The 18,587-nt window shown below is 61.9% G+C and overlaps 1 protein-coding gene and 1 long non-coding RNA gene across 2 annotated transcripts in view; one reads left to right on the plus strand and one right to left on the minus strand.

Annotated features, from left to right (window-relative positions):
* The window catches only part of ZFHX2 (zinc finger homeobox 2), a 32,715-nt gene extending 27,354 nt beyond the window's left edge, over window positions 1-5,361 (plus strand). The window contains 4 exon segments of the mRNA XM_050918956.1: window positions 860-903; window positions 905-1,477; window positions 1,479-4,038; window positions 4,442-5,361. Coding sequence (XP_050774913.1) covers window positions 860-903; window positions 905-1,477; window positions 1,479-4,038; window positions 4,442-5,214 — 3,950 coding nt within the window. The 3' untranslated portion in view covers window positions 5,215-5,361.
* Window positions 5,362-13,757: 8,396 nt separating this feature from the next.
* Window positions 13,758-15,952, minus strand: LOC127031937 (uncharacterized). Its single transcript, XR_007768607.1, has 3 exons — window positions 15,813-15,952; window positions 15,109-15,205; window positions 13,758-14,000 (listed from the first exon to the last, which is right to left on the minus strand). It is a non-coding gene; the product is annotated as an uncharacterized LOC127031937 (long non-coding RNA).
* Window positions 15,953-18,587: the final 2,635 nt, after the last annotated feature.

The raw sequence follows: 18,587 nt of genomic DNA on the forward strand, positions 1-18,587 counted from the left end.
CCCTGGCACAGCACCCTCTGGGGTTGGGCTGGTAGATGGGGCGGGGCCGGGACCCCCTGGCACAGCACCCCCTGGGGCTGGGCGGGGAGATGGGGCGGGGCCAGGACCCCCTGGCACAGCGCCCTCTGGGGTTGGGCTGGGAGATGGGGCGGGGCCGGGACCCCCTGGCACAGCGCCCCCTGGGTTTGGGCTGGGAGATGGGGCGGGGCCGGGACCCCCTGGCACAGCGCCCCCTGGGGTCGGGCTGGGAGATGGGGCGGGGCCGGGACCCCCTGGCACAGTGCCCCCTGGGGCCGGGCTGGGAGATGGGGCGGGGCCGGGACCCCCTGGCACAGTGCCCCCTGGGGCCGGGCGGGGAGATGGGGCGGGGCCGGGACCCCCTGGCACAGCGCCCTCTGGGGTTGGGCTGGGAGATGGGGCGGGGCCGGGACCCCCTGGCACAGCACCCCCTGGGGCCGGGCTGGGAGATGGGGCGGGGCCGGGACCCCCTGGCACAGCGCCCCCTGGGTTTGGGCTGGGAGATGGGGCGGGGCCGGGACCCCCTGGCACAGCGCCCCCTGGGGCCGGGCGGGGAGATGGGGCGGGGCCGGGACCCCCTGGCACAGCGCCCCCTGGGGTCGGGCTGGGAGATGGGGCGGGGCCGGGACCCCTGGGGCCGGGCGGGAACATAGGGCATGGCTGGGACCCGTCCTGGGGCTGGGCTGGGAGACGGAAAATGGCCAGGGATTCTGGAGGGAATTGGGGATGGGGCAGGATTCACCCGCAGGGGGACTGGAGTGGGGGTTTACGGGGAGATTCCTCCCCAGAACCGCCTCCATTATTGATCCCCCCCCACCTTTCTCTCGCTCCCTCCCTGCAGCGCCCCCTGCTGGAGATGCCGCCACCTCAGCCCCCCTCCCCGCCCCCCGTCCCCTCCCCACCTCCTCCAGCGGCTGACCTGCCCCCCCCACCCCGCCCAGCTTCCCCCCCGGCTCCGAAGGCCGATGACACGGAGGAGGAAGCCCCTGTCCAGCTTCCCGCCCCCCCTGAAGAGCAGCAGCGCCCCCCCGAGACCTCGCCGGCCCTGCAGGACCCCCGGCACCCCCTGTCCTACCGGAAAGCCACCAATTTCGCCCTGGACAAGTTCCTGGACCCGTCGCGGCCGTACAAGTGCACAGTGTGCAAAGAATCCTTCACGCAGAAGAACATTCTGCTGGTCCACTACAACTCCGTCTCCCACCTCCACAAGATGAAGAAGGCTTCATCCGACCCTACCGCCCCTTCCCAGGGCGACTCAGGGGGCCCCGGCGCCCCCCAGCCCTCCTCCGACAAGCCCTACAAATGCACCACGTGCCGGGTGTCCTACAACCAGAGCTCCACCCTCGAGATCCACATGCGCTCGGTGCTGCACCAGACCCGCTCCCGGGTGGCCAAGGCAGAGGCCGCCAGCAAAGGAGAGGCGCCGGAGGCAGGGGAGACGGGGGAGGCAGCCCCGGCCCCCCCCCACCGAAGCTGAGCCCCCCAAGATCCTGGAGGTGCCGACGGCGCTGCCGTTCCCAGCACCCCTCTTCTCCCCACCGCTGCTGCCGCAGTTCCCGGTTGTGCCGGAATCCCTTCTCAAGCTGCAACAGCAGCAGCTCCTCCTGCCCTTCTACCTGCACGACCTCAAAGGGGCGCCCAAGCTCGCGCTGGCAGCGCCGGCCCTGGCCCTGCCGGCCCCATCGGCCCCGCTGATCCTGGCTCCCCCCAAGGAGCCGCCCCTGCCGCCGCCGCCCCCGCCGCCTGCCCCAGCCAAACCGGAGATGGAGGAGGATGCTGGCGGAGAGGAAGCCAACGTGGCCTCCCACCCGGCGGCCAAGGCTCTGCTGGAGAACTTCGGCTTCGAGCTGGTGATCCAGTACAACGAGGGCAAGCAGGGGGCAGGGGGCGCGGCTCCCCCTCCAGTGGCCCCGCTGCCCCGCCCGCCAGCCGAGAAGCTGCAGTGCGGCACGTGCGGGAAGGTCTTCTCCAACATGCTCATCCTGAAGACGCACGAGGAACATGTTCACCGGCGCTTCCTGCCCTTCGAGGCCCTCAGCCGCTACGCCGCCCAGTTCCGGAAGACCTACGACAGCATGTACCCACCAGCCGAGGGCACTGCCCCTGCGGAGACACCCCCGGTGCCCTCTGGCATCCCCCCTCTCTGCCCACCCTTCCTGATGCAGCCAGTGCCAGTGGTGGTGCCCCCGGCACTGCCTGAAGCCGAAGGGCGGCGGGTCCGGGGTGAGGAAGAGGAAGCAGGGACGGACCCATCCCGGGACAGTCAGTCGAGCCGGTGGTTCTCCCGCACCAAATTCACCGAGTTCCAATCGCAGGCTCTCCAGTCCTTCTTTGAAGCCAGCGCCTACCCCAAGGACGGCGAGGTAGAGTGTCTCTCCGTCCTCCTGGGCTTGGCCAACCGGGTCATCGTGGTGTGGTTCCAGAATGCCCGGCAGAAGGCCCGGAAGAATGGTGCCGAGGCTGCGAGTGCCGGAGGGGGCACCGTCACCAACCAACCCAGTTGTAAGAAATGCCAAGCCACCTTCCGGTGCATCTTCGACCTGGTGCGGCATCTCAAGAAATGCTATGACGACCGGCCCTCAGCGGAAGGCAATGAGGAGGAGGAGGAAGAAGGAGAGGAAGAGCCAGAGGAGGAGGAGCCAGAGGAAGAGCCCGAGCCACCAGCTGAGGAAGAGGAGGAGGAAAATGAGGAAGAGGCACCAAGGGGTGATGGAGACCCCAAGGAAGATCAGCCAGTGAGTGATGGAGCCATGGAGCCCCTGGAGAGCAAGGCCCCCACATTCTCCTCCGATCCACCAGGAACCCATGGCTCAGCACTCCTGGCCCCTCATGACCCACTGCCGGAGCTGCCCCGCAGCCAGGGGGCACCCACGAAGAGGAAGCACGAGGATGGGAGCCAGTCGCCAGGCGGTGGGAGCGGCGGGGAAGGGGAGCCTCCGCGAGATAAGCGTCTCCGCACCACCATCCTCCCGGAGCAGCTGGACGTCCTGTACCGCTGGTACGTGCAGGACTCAAACCCCACCCGCAAGATGCTGGACTGTATCTCCGAGGAGGTGGGGCTCAAGAAACGGGTGGTGCAGGTGTGGTTCCAAAACACCCGTGCCAGGGAACGCAAGGGGCAATTCCGGTGCAGCGCCAGCACTGGGATCCCCCCCATCAAGACCTCCCCATCCTGTTCCTTGGCCAAGTTGAGTCCTGGTGGCGGGACAACCAATGTCTCTGGTGGCGGGATGGCCAACGTCTCTGGTGGCGGGATCTCCAGTGTCTCTGGTGGCGGGATGGCCAACGTCTCTGGTGGCGGGACCTCCAGTGTCTCTGGTGGCGGGATGGCCAATGTCTCTGGTGGCGGGACCTCTAGTGTCTCTGGTGGCGGGATGGCCAACGTCTCTGGTGGCGTCTCTGACGGTGGGACAGCCAGTGTCCCCTACAGCATCAACCAGGCCGAGCCAGAGCCGTCAGAGTTGAATGAAGCCCGGAGCCCATCCGGCGGCGATCTGAGTGACTCTTCTTCCTCCTCCTTGGCCGATCCGGAGTCGCCAGGCGGGCATGGGCGGGCGTCGGAGGGGGCGGCCGGGCTGGATCTGCTGGCCCAGCGCCGCTACCGGACCCAGATGTCCAGCCTGCAGCTGAAGATCATGAAGGCGTGTTATGAGGCCTACCGAACGCCCACCATGCAGGAGTGCGAGGTGCTGGGTGAGGAGATTGGCCTGCCCAAGAGGGTCATCCAGGTCTGGTTCCAGAATGCCCGGGCCAAAGAGAAGAAGGCCAAGGCAGCCTTGGCTGAGGGGGGCCCTGGGGCTCCCTCTGAGGGCCCCCCTGAGCCTCGGGCTGAGTGCCCCGTCTGCCAGGTCAAGTACGACTTCTACGTCTCCTGCCGTGGCCACCTGTTCTCCCGTGGCCACCTGGCCCGGCTCAAGGAGGCCGTGCAGGCCCAGCTGTGCAGCGAGGGCCATGATGGGGCACCAGGGCCCCCGCTCCTACCTGTCCCCCCTGGAGCCCCCCCAGGAGCCGGCACTGCAGGTGAGTGGCAGGACATGGCAAGGTGAGTGGGGTCAGTGGGGGGAGGGGATGGGGGTTTCCCCACCCCTGGTTCCAGTGTCCTCCCACATGCCCCCATGCCTCTACATTGCTCCTCCCCCTCTCGCCCCGGGCCCACCCACCGTCCCCCTCTCCTGTCCCCGTTCCGCGTGCTCCCCACTCCCTCTCCTCTAGCAGTGCCCCCCCGGCTTCGCACCCTCTTCCCCTCTGCTCCCCCATTTCCCTCCCCCTTCCCAACTTCCTGCCCTCTCTGGGCCCCCATCGGGTGGGGGGGTTCCTGTGGTTGTGGGGGGGGGAAGTGTGGGACTGGGGGGGGCAGGGATATTCAGCCCACCATGGTGACCTCCCCACAATGCTTTTCCCCTCTCCGTCCCCCTCTGAGCAGGCCCCTCCGCCACCCCCAGCACCAGGCTCCTGGGTTCCACGCTGCCAGGACGTCCCTTACCTCAGAGCCAGCTCGGCTCGGCGCCGGAGCCCAGCAGAGAGACCCAGCCGGAGCCGGGAGCCGCCAGACTTCCCAGCACCGTGGCCAACCCCACCTCGCCCACCCTAAAGAGCCTGAAGGGTTTGAAGCCGCCGGTGCCCGCGCTCCTGGGCACCCAGTTCCTGCCCTTCTCCGTGCCAGCGGGTGCCCCAGCCTCGCTGTTCAGCACCCCGCTGCCCGGCGGGTACTTCCAGCAGCTCTACGGCATGAAGAAGGGGCTGTTCCCCATGAATCCCGTCATACCTCAGACCCTCATCAGCCTGCTGCCCAGCAGCCTGCTGCCCGCCCCCGAGGCCCCCGAGCCCGCCGGGGTCTCCACGGTGGACGTGACCCATCGCTACTTGTGCCGCCAGTGCAAGGCGGCGTTTGAGGGGGAGGAGGCGGCCACGGCCCACCAGGCCGGCTTCTGCTACTACGGCCAGCCGGCGCCGGCGCCGCTGCGCGTGCCCGTCTGCACCTACCACTGCCTGGCGTGCGAGGTGCTGGTAAGCGGGCGGGAGGCGCTGGGGGCCCACCTCCGCTCCAGCGCCCACCGCCGCAAGGCCAGCCCCGCCCCCGCCGCCAGCCCCGCCCCCGCCCCCGCCCCGGCCTTTGCCAAAGAGGAAGCAAAGTTACCTCACTCGGACCCCAGCCCAAAAAGCAACTCTACCTCGACCACGCTTCTAGCTTTATGAACAGCGCGGGGTGCAGCTGGAGATGGGGGGCGCCTGGACCCCCCCGCCCTGCCCTGGGGAACCCCAGCCTGGAACCCCCAAAGCCAGCCCCCAAGCCCCTTCACTGTCGGGACCCCCAACCTGGAACCCACAATGCCAGCTCCCAACATATCCTCAACTCCAAATGTGCCCCAGACCTGGATACCAACCCCCCATATCCAAATACCCCCTTGCCCCCCCATACTCCCCACCCAGATGGAGGGAGCTGGCACTTCTGAGTGTGTGTGTGTGTGGGGGGGTGAATTCAAAGTACACACCCCGCCCTCTAGGTTGGCAAGATACCCACCCATGTGCTTGACGTGTTCCCAACACAGCTGGCCCCCAGACATCCCCTCCTCTCCGCACATGTGTCAGGCCTGTTCCCACTGTGCAGGCTCCCCCAAAGGCCCCACACATGCTCCCGGTGCGTCCATCCGTGTATCACGGGTGGCACCCCAGAGATGCCCCAGACTCTGCCCCCCCCCACATAACATAAGACAGGGCTTCCACATGACCCACCCCCCCACTTCTCTTCCCCCCCCCCCGTGCCAACTCCCAGGTGCCCCCCAGGCTGCCTCCCCAGCACATGCTCCACACTGTTACCGATCAAGACAGGCCAAAACCAAAACTCAACGGACAGCATGAGAGACAAACTCAAGGAAACGAAAAAAGGAGGGGAACCCCTGGCCCCCCATCCGTCCCCCCGGTATCCTGTCTCTTCCCCCCTCGAGCATGCTCCACCCATTGTGTACAGAACTCGGCGGGACGGACGGACGGACAGACACTGGCTGCAGCCCCAACCAAACAGGAGACCGGGGGCCCATCCCCCCTCCAGTCTCTCTCCTCACAGCTGAGGGTTTTGCAGGACTGGCCCTTGCTCCCCAATTTTTCCGGGGCCACCCGGGGTGGGGAGGAAGGCGTGGATCGACAGACGCTTCCCCACCCCCATCCTTCAAAGGCTTTAAAACATCCCCACACGCCCGGTTCCCCACCCCAAAAAATCGCATCCAACCAAGCTGCTGGACGGGGAACGAATTCACCCCTCTTCCGCCCGCCGCCCTGCGAAGCCAAAGCTTCTCTGACCGTGGCACCACAACCAAAAATCCCACCAACCACACGACGGCCCGAGCGAGGACCTAACAGCCGCCCCCCCCAACGAGAACTCAGCCCCACGCCGCACCCCGACGGCCGACGGCGAAGGGTTAGGTCTGTTCCCCCCTTCCCGGCCTCAGCCCGTCAGATTTGAGTTCATGCCCGTCACCGGGGCGGGTATTTTTAAGCTTTTTTTCCCCGTGTCCCCCGCACCCCAGGATCGAGTCATTTCTCCGACGGGAAGGGGCTGTTTTCTGTGCCCGCTCGTCACCGTGAACCAAACGAACTACAAAGCGCGGGAGGGGGTGGAAAGTGGGGGGGGCGGGGAATAAAACTAGGGCCTGTGCCCCCCCCGTCTCCACCCTGCCCTCCCCACCGGAGCACCAAAAAAACCTGGCGTTTGTTGTGTATTTAAAGAAAAGGGGGGGACAAGGGAAAAGATCCCCCCGAACAGGAAATAAAAGGAATTGAAAATAAATGTGATGAAAGAAAAGCGGGCCGGGTCCCGGAGCGGCTGAGCGAAGGGCGGGGGAGGAAGTGGAGATTCCCATGGTTTGTACCTGTCCTGTGTGTCCCCGCCCCTGACTCCGCCTCCTGTGGAAAGAGCCCCGCCCCCTTTTGGGCTGACTCCACCCCCTTCCTAGCTCTGCCCCTCCACCTCCACCCCTTTCCCTGCTCTCCCCACTCCTGCAGCCGCTCGCCCCTTCTCCCACTGACCCCACCCCCTCCTCAGCCAGACCCGCCCCTTCTCCCACTGACCCCACCCCCTCCTCAACCAGACCCGCCCCTTCTCCCAGTGACCCCACCCCCTCCTCAACCAGACCCGCCCCTTCTCCCAGTGACCCCACCCCCTCCTCAATCAGACCAGCCCCTTCTCCCACTGACCCCACCCCCTCCTCAGCCAGACCCGCCCCTTCTCCCAGTGACCCCACCCCCTCCTCAACCAGACCCGCCCCTTCTCCCACTGACCCCACCCCCTCCTCAACCAGACCCGCCCCTTCTCCCACTGACCCCACCCCCTCCTCAACCAGACCTGCCCCTTCTCCCAGTGACCCCACCCCCTCCTCAACCAGACCCGCCCCTTCTCCCACTGACCCCACCCCCTCCTCAGCCAGACCCGCCCCTTCTCCCACTGACCCCACCCCCTCCTCAGCCAGACCCGCCCCTTCTCCCAGTGACCCCACCCCCTCCTCAACCAGACCCGCCCCTTCTCCCACTGACCCCACCCCCTCCTCAACCAGACCCGCCCCTTCTCCCACTGACCCCACCCCCTCCTCAGCCAGACCCGCCCCTTCTCCCAGTGACCCCACCCCCTCCTCAACCAGACCCGCCCCTTCTCCCACTGACCCCACCCCCTCCTCAACCAGATCCGCCCCTTCTCCCAGTGACCCCACCCCCTCCTCAACCAGACCCGCCCCTTCTCCCACTGACCCCACCCCCTCCTCAACCAGACCCGCCCCTTCTCCCACTGACCCCACCCCCTCCTCAGCCAGACCCGCCCCTTCTCCCAGTGACCCCACCCCCTCCTCAATCAGACCAGCCCCTTCTCCCACTGACCCCACCCCCTCCTCAGCCAGACCCGCCCCTTCTCCCACTGACCCCACCCCCTCCTCAATCAGACCCGCCCCTTCTCCCACTGACCCCACACCCTCCTCAACCAGACCCGCCCCTTCTCCCAGTGATCCCACCCCCTCCTCAATCAGACCTGCCCCCTTCTCCCACTGACCCCACCCCCTCCTCAACCAGACCCGCCCCTTCTCCCAGTGACCCCACCCCCTCCTCAACCAGACCCGCCCCTTCTCCCACTGACCCCACCCCCTCCTCAACCAGACCCGCCCCTTCTCCCACTGGCCCCACCCCCTCAATCAGACCAGCTCCTTCTCCCAGTGACCCCACCCCCTCCTCAGCCAGACCCGCCCCTTCTCCCACTGGCCCCACCCCCTCAATCAGACCAGCTCCTTCTCCCACTGGCCCCACCCCCTCCTCAATCAGACCCGCCCCTTCTCCCAGTGACCCCACCCCCTCCTCAATCAGACCTGTCTCCTTCTCCCACTGACCCCACCCCCTCCTCAACCAGACCCGCCCCCTTTTCCCAGTGACCCCACCCCCTCCTCAATCAGACCCGCCCCTTCTCCCAGTGACCCCACCCCCTCCTCAATCAGACCCGCCCCCTTTTCCCACTGACCCCACCCCCTCCTCAATCAGACCCGCCCCTTCTCCCACTGGCCCCACCCCCTCAATCAGACCAGCCCCTTCTCCCAGTGACCCCACCCCCTCCTCAACCAGACCCGCCCCTTCTCCCACTGACCCCACCCCCTCCTCAGCCAGACCCGCCCCTTCTCCCACTGGCCCCACCCCCTCCTCAATCAGACCCGCCCCTTCTCCCAGTGACCCCACCCCCTCCTCAACCAGACCCGCCCCTTCTCCCAGTGACCCCACCCCCTCCTCAGCCAGACCCGCCCCTTCTCCCACTGGCCCCACCCCCTCCTCAATCAGACCCGCCCCTTCTCCCAGTGACCCCACCCCCTCCTCAACCAGACCCGCCCCTTCTCCCACTGACCCCACCCCCTCCTCAACCAGACCCGCCCCCTTCTCCCAGTGACCCCACCCCCTCGTCAGTCAGACCTGCTCCCTTCTGCCATTGACCCCACCCCCTCCTCAATCAGTCCCGCCCCTTCTCCCACTGACCCTGCCCCTCCTCAGTCAGACCCGCCACTTCTACCATTGACCCACCCCCTCCTCAATCAGGCCCGCCCCCTTCTCCCAGTGACCCCACCCCCTCCTCAATCAGGCCCGCCCCCTTCTCCCAGTGACCCCACCCCCTCCTCAACCAGACCCGCCCCCTTCTGCCATTGGTCCTCACCCCTCCTCAATCAGACCCGCCCCTTCTCCCAGTGGCCCCACCCCCTCCTCAATCAGACCCGCCCCCTTCTGCCATTGGTCCTCACCCCTCCTCAGTCAGACCCGCCCCTTTTCCCAGTGACCCCACCCCTCCTCAGACCCGCCCCCTTCTCCCAGTGACCCCCACCCCCTCCTCAATCAGTCCCGCCCCCTTCTTTCATTGGTCCTCACCCCTCCTCAATCAGACCTGCCCCCTTCTCCCAGTGACCCCACCCCCCTCAATCAGACCTGCCCCCTTCTGCCATTGGTCCTCACCTCCCTGGGCCCAGCCTCCCCCCTTTCTCCATGAGCCCCCCAACCCCTCTTCTCAGCCTAGTCCCAGCCTTTCCCCCATTAGGCCCATCACCTCCTCCTTAGCCCCGCCCTTCCTCAGTTAGACCCGCCCCCTTCTGCCTAAAGTGAACTCTGCCCCTTATTGGCCCCTCCCACTTCCTAAGCGCTACTCTTTGGCCTGACCCCCTTCCTCCACCAATCCCCATTGGCCAACCCCTTCCTCCATTAGCCCCACCCCTTCCTCCATTAGTCCTTCCCATCACCCTCGTTGCTCCTCCCCCCCAGTTCTGCTGCTTTATTTGTGACCAGAATTGACCCCGACCCTTTCTCTTTGACCCGCCTCTCATGCTGCATGTGGGGGAGGAGCAGCCACCACATACTTATCCAGACGCCTGCCCCTTCCCTGCAGGGGAAGAGGTGGGGCTAAGGATGTGGGAGGGGCCAATGGATGAAGGGGTGGGGCTAAGGAGGTGGGCGTGGCCAGTGGAAGTGGGGGGGGCAATGGAGTTGTGGAGCAGGGTTATGAGGTAAAAATGAGGTGGGGGGGACCATGGAGGTGGGCCTGTGGGGACTGGCATATGGCAAGGAACCAACTGGATGCCATTTTGGTGTGACCCACCAAAATTAAAACCCGGCTTTATTGCCCTCTCACCCCCAAATCTAGCCTCATCTATCCTGGGCAGTCAGGAAAGAGTCTTAGGGATGCAGGGGGGGCATGGCAGACAAGATGTTCCCCCAGTTCCCCAACATGCACCCCCATACAAGCCCCAAGCTCCCCATACTCCTCCCCTCCATCCTGCCCTACAACTTCACCTCCCCCAGTCCCCTCTCCCATCTCAGCCCCTTTCATCCCAGCCCCACCTCACCTACCTACTATGCTACACCCTCCCTTCTCCCCACTCACCCCCCCTTCCTCCCACTCCATCATCTCAACCCCTTCCTCCACCTGACGCCCCCCTTTCCTTCCCCAACAATTCCCCAGTGCACCCACTTGGCATTTCCTAACCCAAGGGCAAGAGAAGACGGAAAAAACAGGAGGAGTAAAGTGGGAGGGGGCGGTTCCCCCTTCCTCCCCACTTTTCCTTCTCCACCAACACCAAAGATCTGAAGAAATGGGATGTGCAGATCTCAAAGCACTTTACAAAGGAGGCTGGGTCATCACCTCCCACTTCACAGATGGAAAACCTGAGGTATGGAGCAAGGTAGAGCTCGGAATTGAACCCAGGAGTCCTGGCCTCTAGTCCAGTTCCCTACCCATTATGGCTCACAGCCAGGACCCAGGCACCCTGCCCACAGCTGGGGCACCTGCCAGTTGTGCCGCTTTGCTAAGCGAAAACACATCCCATCGAACAGGGTGATTCTGTTCATCTGGACTTTTCAATTCTAGTCCTGAGCTAAATCACCTCTATCTGGATTATGCATTAATATGAATGCTGATGGATAGAGCAGAAGGTGGTGAATTTTTCCCCTCAGAATGGTTTTTTTTTTTTTTGGCAAAAAATGCCATTTTAGTTAAAATTAAAAGACTTCGACCAACCTGCCTGTTTCAATACAATTTCATTTAGGGAACAAACCATGACGTGTTTTTGAGACGGCGGGAAAACGTTCAGAAACAAAATCCATTGGGTGCATTTAACAACGTTCAAAAAGCTCGTCAGCCGAGCAAAATGTTTTGATTTTATTGGGGAACCCCCCCCCCCAACATTTCAAACACCCCAAATGCTTTTTTTTTTTCACAATTTCGTTCTGTTTTCCGGACATTTTTCACATTTCTTTTTCATTGAGCAATCTCCCATAACCAGAAAATCCAATTCCCATCCATTGCTCTGTATGATTGAATATAGCATAGAATATTAAAGAGTTAATCTATTTCAGAATGTATACATATATTAACTACTATATTATTTAAGATTATTGCTCTAGCAAATTTTTTTTCCACCAGATCTAGCACCAGGCTGGCACTCAGGAAACTTGGGTTCAAAACCTTGATCCACCTCAGACTCCATGGTCAGCTCACTTAACCGTTCCATGCCTCAGTTTCCCTTCTTCCTAACATTCATATTTCCCTATGTGATAGGGGTATTGCGAGAGTAAATACGGTAATGGTTGTAAGGGGCTCACATCTCATGGTAAGAGGTTTTTGGTAAGTACCATTGGTAGACACAGACACCCCACTTTTGATGGGAATTGTGTACCTAAGAATCTCTTGAGAGGTCTATCGATTTTTACACCCAAGGTGAAATATCTTGAACTCCAACTGGGCAGAAAGGGTTCACCTTTGTGGGGCCTGGGGTTATTAACCATGAAACAATGCCAATATGAGAAGAACATAAGATACTGGGTCAGACCAAAGGTCCGTCTAGCCCTGTTTCCAGTCTGCCGACAGTGGCCAATACCAGATGCCCCAGAAACACATGGATCATGATGCTCATTCTCTTGTCCTGCCTCTCTTCTTCTCCTCTGTGCCGGAGATCCCACCTGAAACAACTGGATCTTTTGCCAAAGGAGGAGAAGAGGGACCTGTCTCTGGGGAGGAGGAGAAAAGAGATGGGGAGAGGTGCAAAGAAGGGGAAATGATGGGAAAATAGAGAAGATGGAAGTGGAAACTCTCGGGGTGAAGGGAAGGGAACAGGATTTGGGGCACAAAGGGAAAGACGGGGGGGAAATACATCGTCCAGGTGGTAATTTGGGAAAAAATGAACAAACTTCATTTTGGGTAGATACAAAAATGAATTGTTTGAAAACTTCCAACGAGTCGAAAAGTGAAAAGAAGTTGAATTCAGGTGGCAAAAGACAGTAGGTTTTTGGATAAAATTGAAAGGTTTGGCTTCAGTGGTGACTTTTGCATCCAATTGGACCTGTTCATTGCTTATTGGAAGGGGAAAAGGGAGAGAAAAAGTCGTTCAAAACCAAAATGTCAAAATGTTGGAAAATGGTGAGAGAAAATACCAAGATTTTCCCGGGATTGTTTTTGAGGTAGGAGGTTGACAAAAGGTATCTGGGGAAATCGCCACAAGTTCGCCAGATGTTTTTGTGTCAGTTTTTCATAGGGCAGCAGCTCTGTGTAAAGTGGACCTGTGCCTCTAACACGGGGATGGGGACGGGGACAGGGACGGGACAAGGACTTGGGTTGGGCTGGAAACCCATCAATCTCCATGATGGCAGTGGTGGGATGGATGGGAGCATTATGGATGAACAGACACAAAGGCCGTCATGGCTACATGTCCCCAGTGCCCAGGAGTTGCTGACACCCAGACACAGCTGCTTCCCCCCCACTGTTACAGCCAATCCCCCAGGAACGCCAGGCACCAACACAGGGGCCAATCCCCCGCCGGCTATATCCCTGGCCCCGGGAACCCCCAGCACCCAGACATGGCCCTGTCCGTCCTCCCCCCCCCGCTATATCCCAGCCCCCAGGAACCCCCAGCACCCAGGCATGGCCCCGTCCCCCCCCCCGCTATATCCCAGCCCCCAAGAACCCCCAGCACCCAGACATGGCCCTGTCTGTCCCCCCCCCGCTATATCCCAGCCCCCAGGAACCCCCAGCACCCAGACATGGCCCTGTCCCGTCCCCCCGCTATATCCCAGCCCCCAGGAACCCCCAGCACCCAGACATGGCCCTGTCTGTCCCCCCCCCACACTATATCCCAGCCCCCAGGAACCCCCAGCACCCAGGCATGGCCCCGTCCACCACCTGCTATATCCCAGCCCCCAGGAACTCCCAGCACCCAGGTACAGCCCCATTCCCCCCATCGCTATATCTCAGCACCCAGGAATCCCCAGCACCCAGACATAGCCCCGTCCTCCCCCCGCTATATCCCAGCCCCCAGGAACTCCCAGCACCCAGGTACAGCCCCATTCCCCCCATCGCTATATCTCAGCACCCAGGAATCCCCAGCACCCAGACATAGCCCCGTCCTCCCCCCGCTATATCCCAGCCCCCAGGAACTCTCAGCACCCAGGTACAGCCCCATCTCCCCCATCACTATATCCCATCCCCTGGGAACCCCAGCACCCAGACATGGCCCCGTCCCCCCCTCCGCTATATCCCAGCCCCTGGGAACCCCCAGCACTGAGACACGGCCCCACCCCCCTACTATATCACAGCCCCCGGGAACCCCCAGCACCCAGACACGCCCCCCTCCGCTATATCCCAGCCCCCGGGAATGCCCAGCACCCAGACACAGCCTATCCCATATTTTTCATTATTTCTTTTTCACAACCAATATGCGCGAAGGGACATTTTCCACTCACCTGTAGCTGGGATGTTTTTGCTCTTTGGATCCTTGCACTGTCCTCAGCCTGCAGAAGATTCGACTGCAAAGTCACTTGCCTTAATCCCATTGCATTTATAAATCATTTACATGCCCCCGAAGGTCTCCGAAATCTGACACCCCGAAAGGAGCTGTTGGAATCTCAATTTTCCCTTCCGAGACGAATCCTGGCTTTTCCCAATTTCCTTTGGCCCTGGACAGGGACGGGAAGTGACGGATGGAGTCTGACTAAGAGAAGAAAATCCCTGAAAAATTTTATGTCCAAAGCATTGAAAAAACTTCATGAAAACACTTCTCTGGAATGAATTTGATTTGACTTCAATATATGTGGAATTAGATTAGACTAGATTAGATAGCTTTCTAAGAGATAGACCAAATATACATAATACACACTCATCTGTCTATCCATCCATCCATCCATTCCCATACACATCCACCTAATCTAAACTATCTAGTTAGCCATCTCAAGAAACACCCATATATCTAATCTAGCCATGCACTGACCCCTGTCCTCAGCAATCTCTGTAATCCAGCCATCCACACCCATCTGTCCAGCCATCCCCATCCACACATCTATTTACACATCCATCCATTCATCCTTCCAGACACGTCTAGCTACCTATCCATCCATCCATCCATCCCCATCCACACCCATCTAATCTATATATCTATCGAGACAGCCATCCAGCCCCTTATCTAATCTAATCTATCTATCCCCGTACACCCGCTCTATCTTTCCCCATCCACCCCCTCTATCTATCCCTGTCCACCCCATCTATCTATCCATCCATCCATCCATCGAAAGGATAATGCCCAGTGGAAGTGTTTGACCAAGACCCAATGGAAATAGTTCAGCCTAATCCAAATGACACATTTTTATCCAATCCCTTTTGAATTCCAGACAGGAAATCCTCTGGGAATTCTGCTTCCCAGGGAATCCCAACTGCCCCATCCCATTCCAAGGGTGCTGTGCCCTGCAGGAAGGGAATCCCATGGAGTGGCTGCCTGGAACTGGTGTTTGGGGGGCTCCTGGGGGATGCCGTGACATTGTCCAGTTGGGAAATGTCAGAAAGTTCTGAGCCCATTTGGCTCATTCTGGTGGCCAAAAGTGGATGAAGGGAAGGGATGGGCCCTTCAGGAGTAGTACAGAGAAGACACCCTTTGTCATCCCATCCCCTCAGCCAATCCAAACACAGCATTGGCTTATCACAGGTGTGGACATCCCTCCTTTGGCCAATCAGTAAGTACGGCCCATCTCTCCTTTTCTTTAACACATCCATTGGTTTCCCCACCTCTGCTCTTGCCAAGGCCTCCCTTCCCTCCACCACATGCTCACCCTGCGAGATGAACACACTCGTCATGTCCAGGTGGCAGGACCAATGGGGGGTTGAGATCTACCTCGGTGACATCTCCTCCTCTTCAACAGCCAGTCTCTGTGGGAGTTAGATAGATAGATAGATAGATAGATAGATAGATAATCACTGTTTCTCTTCCCTCGGGGCTGTCCCCATCTCTCTGCTCCAGACCTGGGTCTCACCCATCCAGCTACTGCTCATGATGCCCCACTGGTATCTGGCCAGCTCCACTGCTGCTGGCTGGCCTCCTTCCTCTCTTCTCTGCCTCTGCTTGGAGGGTGCCAAGGGCCGTGGTACCCAGGGGTGGGCGACGGGGAGGGGAGAGAAAAACGGAAATATTAGAAGTGCCGAAAATTCTCAGTGGCTGGTTCCAAGCCTCCTTCTACCTCCCGGCCTGGTAAGTGAAAGCCTCTCAGTCCTCCGCCACTTCTCCACCTCTCGCTCCATCCACACTCCACTAACCCTGCATCTGTCCCACCTCGATAGGCATCCATCTCTCCCCACTCCTCTCTCTCCCTCAGCTGCCTACCTGCGCCAGCCGTCCAGCCCCATACGCCCCCTCTGTCTATCGCTCTACCCACACCGTACATCCCTTTTTCTATCTAGCCATCCAGCCCTGCACACTACCTTGTTCTCTCCATCGATCCATCCATTCCCCATGCTATTTATCCTTCCCTGTACACACCCATCGCTCTGACAATGCCAGTGCTCCGTGCCAGTCGCTCTGCGTGTCTGTCTTGGGGGCTGTGTGCCAGCCGCTCCCCCCCGTGCGCCCACCAGCCGGCACCTTTGACTCTGTGCCAGCTGGCTGGGGGCTGGCATGTGGCGGGGGGGCTGTGTCCCCATGGGCACAAGACTGGCACCTCCCCCACTGTGTGAGGGCGCCCGCCGGGCTGCCCCCTCCCCCTCCCGGGTGGCACCGAGTCATGCTGCAGTGTGGGAGGAGGGGGCATCTCCCTGGCAGCTGGTGCCCCTCCCCCTGCGCAGCATCACTCTGGGCATCAGGGCTGGCAGATGCTGTAGCCCCTCCTCTCTGCCTGCCTCGTTCTTTCGCTCTGGCCGGCCCGCCCACTTCCTCTGCTCTCCCTCCCTCCCACTGCCACTATCATGCCATCTTCGCCCCGTCTCGCGCCCCTTTCCCTGCCTGGCATGGTGGATGCCCATCTCTGGAGCCGGAGGGGGCGGGGAGACAGCCACCCCATCACTCCTCTGCCCGCTGCCCTTCCTCAGTCTGTCCATTCCCCTCCCTCACCCCGGCCAGTTCCCCCAGACAGTGGTGGCATCATGCCAAGCCAGCTGGGCCCATCCACCCCCCTTTCCCCTCTCAAATCTGGGCCCTCCACCCCCGCCGCATCATTAATTAGCATCTGAATTAATTAAACCTGAGACACTAATTAAAATTCTTCCTGAGCAGGGAGGGGTGGTGAGGAAGGGACTACAAGGAGAAGAAAGCAGGAGAAAAAGCCATGTGGGGAGACAGACAAACCTCCCAGGCTGCTCCTGGGAGCCCGGACGCCTGGGTTCCATTCCCCAGCTCTGGGAGGGCAGTGAGGTCCAGTGTCCAGAGGACAGGGGGTGGGAGCCAGGATGCCTGGGTTCTATCCCCTGCTGTGGAAAGGAAGAGGAGTGGAGTCGGGGGGGAGGGGGCGCTGGGAGCCAGGACACCTGGGTTCCATTCCCCAGCTCTGGGAGGGCAGTGGAATCGGGGGGGCTGGGAACCCGGATGCCTGGGTTCTCTCACTGCCTGGGCCCATGTTGGTAGCTGTGCAGTACCCGTCATCCTTTGCTGATACTCTCTCAGCCTCCCATTGCTGGGTGAACACCCCCCCCACCCCAAGCCAGAGACAAGAGACCCCTCAGCCCTTCCTTCCTTCCTCCTCTTCTTCCTCTTAGCCCCTTGTGATGTCTCCCCTGTCCCCCCTTCCCCCATTTCTTCCTCATTCCCGCTTGCCCTTCCCTGGCCCCATTTCGTCTGCCTTGGCCTACGGCCCTCACCCCCTTCTACCTCCTCCCCCCACTGCAAATCACCAGGGACAGAAACTCAATTCACTGAGGAGCGAATTTGTTTGGGTGGCGAGGGCAGGGAGAGGCCAGATGGGGCTGGCACACCCCCACCCCCGCAATATGGGCACAGACAGAGGGAAACAACAGAGAGAATCCAATGCAGATGAACAGCAGGGGCTGCGGGTCGGGAGTGAGGGGCACCGGCAGTACTGGGGGTGCTGCGGGTCGGGAGTGAGGGGCACCGGCAGGGCGCGAGGGGCTGCGGGTCAGGAGTGAGGGGCACCAGCAGGGCGGTGGGGGCTGCAGGTCGACAGTGAGGGGCACCGGCTGGATATTGCAGCTCCTTTGCTCCAGCGCTTCCCCTCCCTGTATCGCGCTGGGGGGGCAGGGCTGGAATATGAATGAGGCTGGGAAGGGGAGGGGCAACAGTGCCACGGGGTGGGGGGAAACCCAGCTCTGCCGCTGGGGGGTGCTGGGGGCGGGGGGAGGAGCCATTACAAATTAGCCTGAGATTCCCCCCCGGCCTGCCCCCCAAACAGCCCCCTTGCCTGGGATCCCCCCTCCCTCGGCCTGCCCCCCAACCAAGCCCCACCCCATGCTTGACCTCCAGCCCCCTCCCCCCCACTGGGCCGCCCAGAGGATTCAGGGGGCCTGAGGCAAAGCAGTTTAGGGGCACCTTCCACAGCAAATGGTTGAACACTTGGGGGGGCCGGTGACAAATTGCCCCCCCCCGGGCGGCCCTGCCCCCCCCACACAGGACACAGACACGTCACTCCAGGGGGGGCTGTTTATTCACCCTGCCCCCCTGCCGCCAGCTGGGTCCGGACCGAGGCCCCCCTGCCGTGGGGGGTCACTGCCAGGCGGCTGTGGGGAAGTCGCTGATCTCCAGGGTCTCCTGCACCAGGCGCCCCGTGGGGGGGGTGTAAGCGAGTCGCAGGCGCATCCTCAGAGGGGCCTGGGGGGAGAAGGGGAGTCAGTGGGGGGGCCGGGGGTGATCGAGGGAGAAGGGGTCAGCAGGCGGGCTGGGGGGAGAAGGGGAGTCAGTGGGGGGGCTGGGGGTGATCAGGGGAGAAGGGGTCAGTGGGGGGATCGGGGGAGAAGGGGTCAGTGGGGGGCTGGGGGAAGAAGGGGGGTCCCCGGGCTGACCTCCCCCTCACCCGGCCGGGGTTCCGCACACGCAGCCGCTGCCTCAGGGGGGCCCCGTCCGGGCCCGGCACCGACGTCCCGCTGGGGGGCTCCAGCTCCACCTGCAGAGACTGGGGGGTGGGGGGTTCAGTGGGGGGGCCACCCCCGGCATGCGCCAGGCCCCCTCTGCCCCCTAGTTTCATCCCCACCCCCACACTGGCACGCCTGGCCCCCCGTCTGCCCCTCCTCCCCTCCCCCATCCCAGCCTGGCACGTGCCTGGCCCCCCCTCTGCCCCACCCCCGGCATGTGCCCAGCCCCACTCTACTCCCT

This window comes from Gopherus flavomarginatus, chromosome 11, assembly GCF_025201925.1.
Source record: "Gopherus flavomarginatus isolate rGopFla2 chromosome 11, rGopFla2.mat.asm, whole genome shotgun sequence".
Taxonomy (NCBI): domain Eukaryota; kingdom Metazoa; phylum Chordata; order Testudines; family Testudinidae; genus Gopherus; species Gopherus flavomarginatus.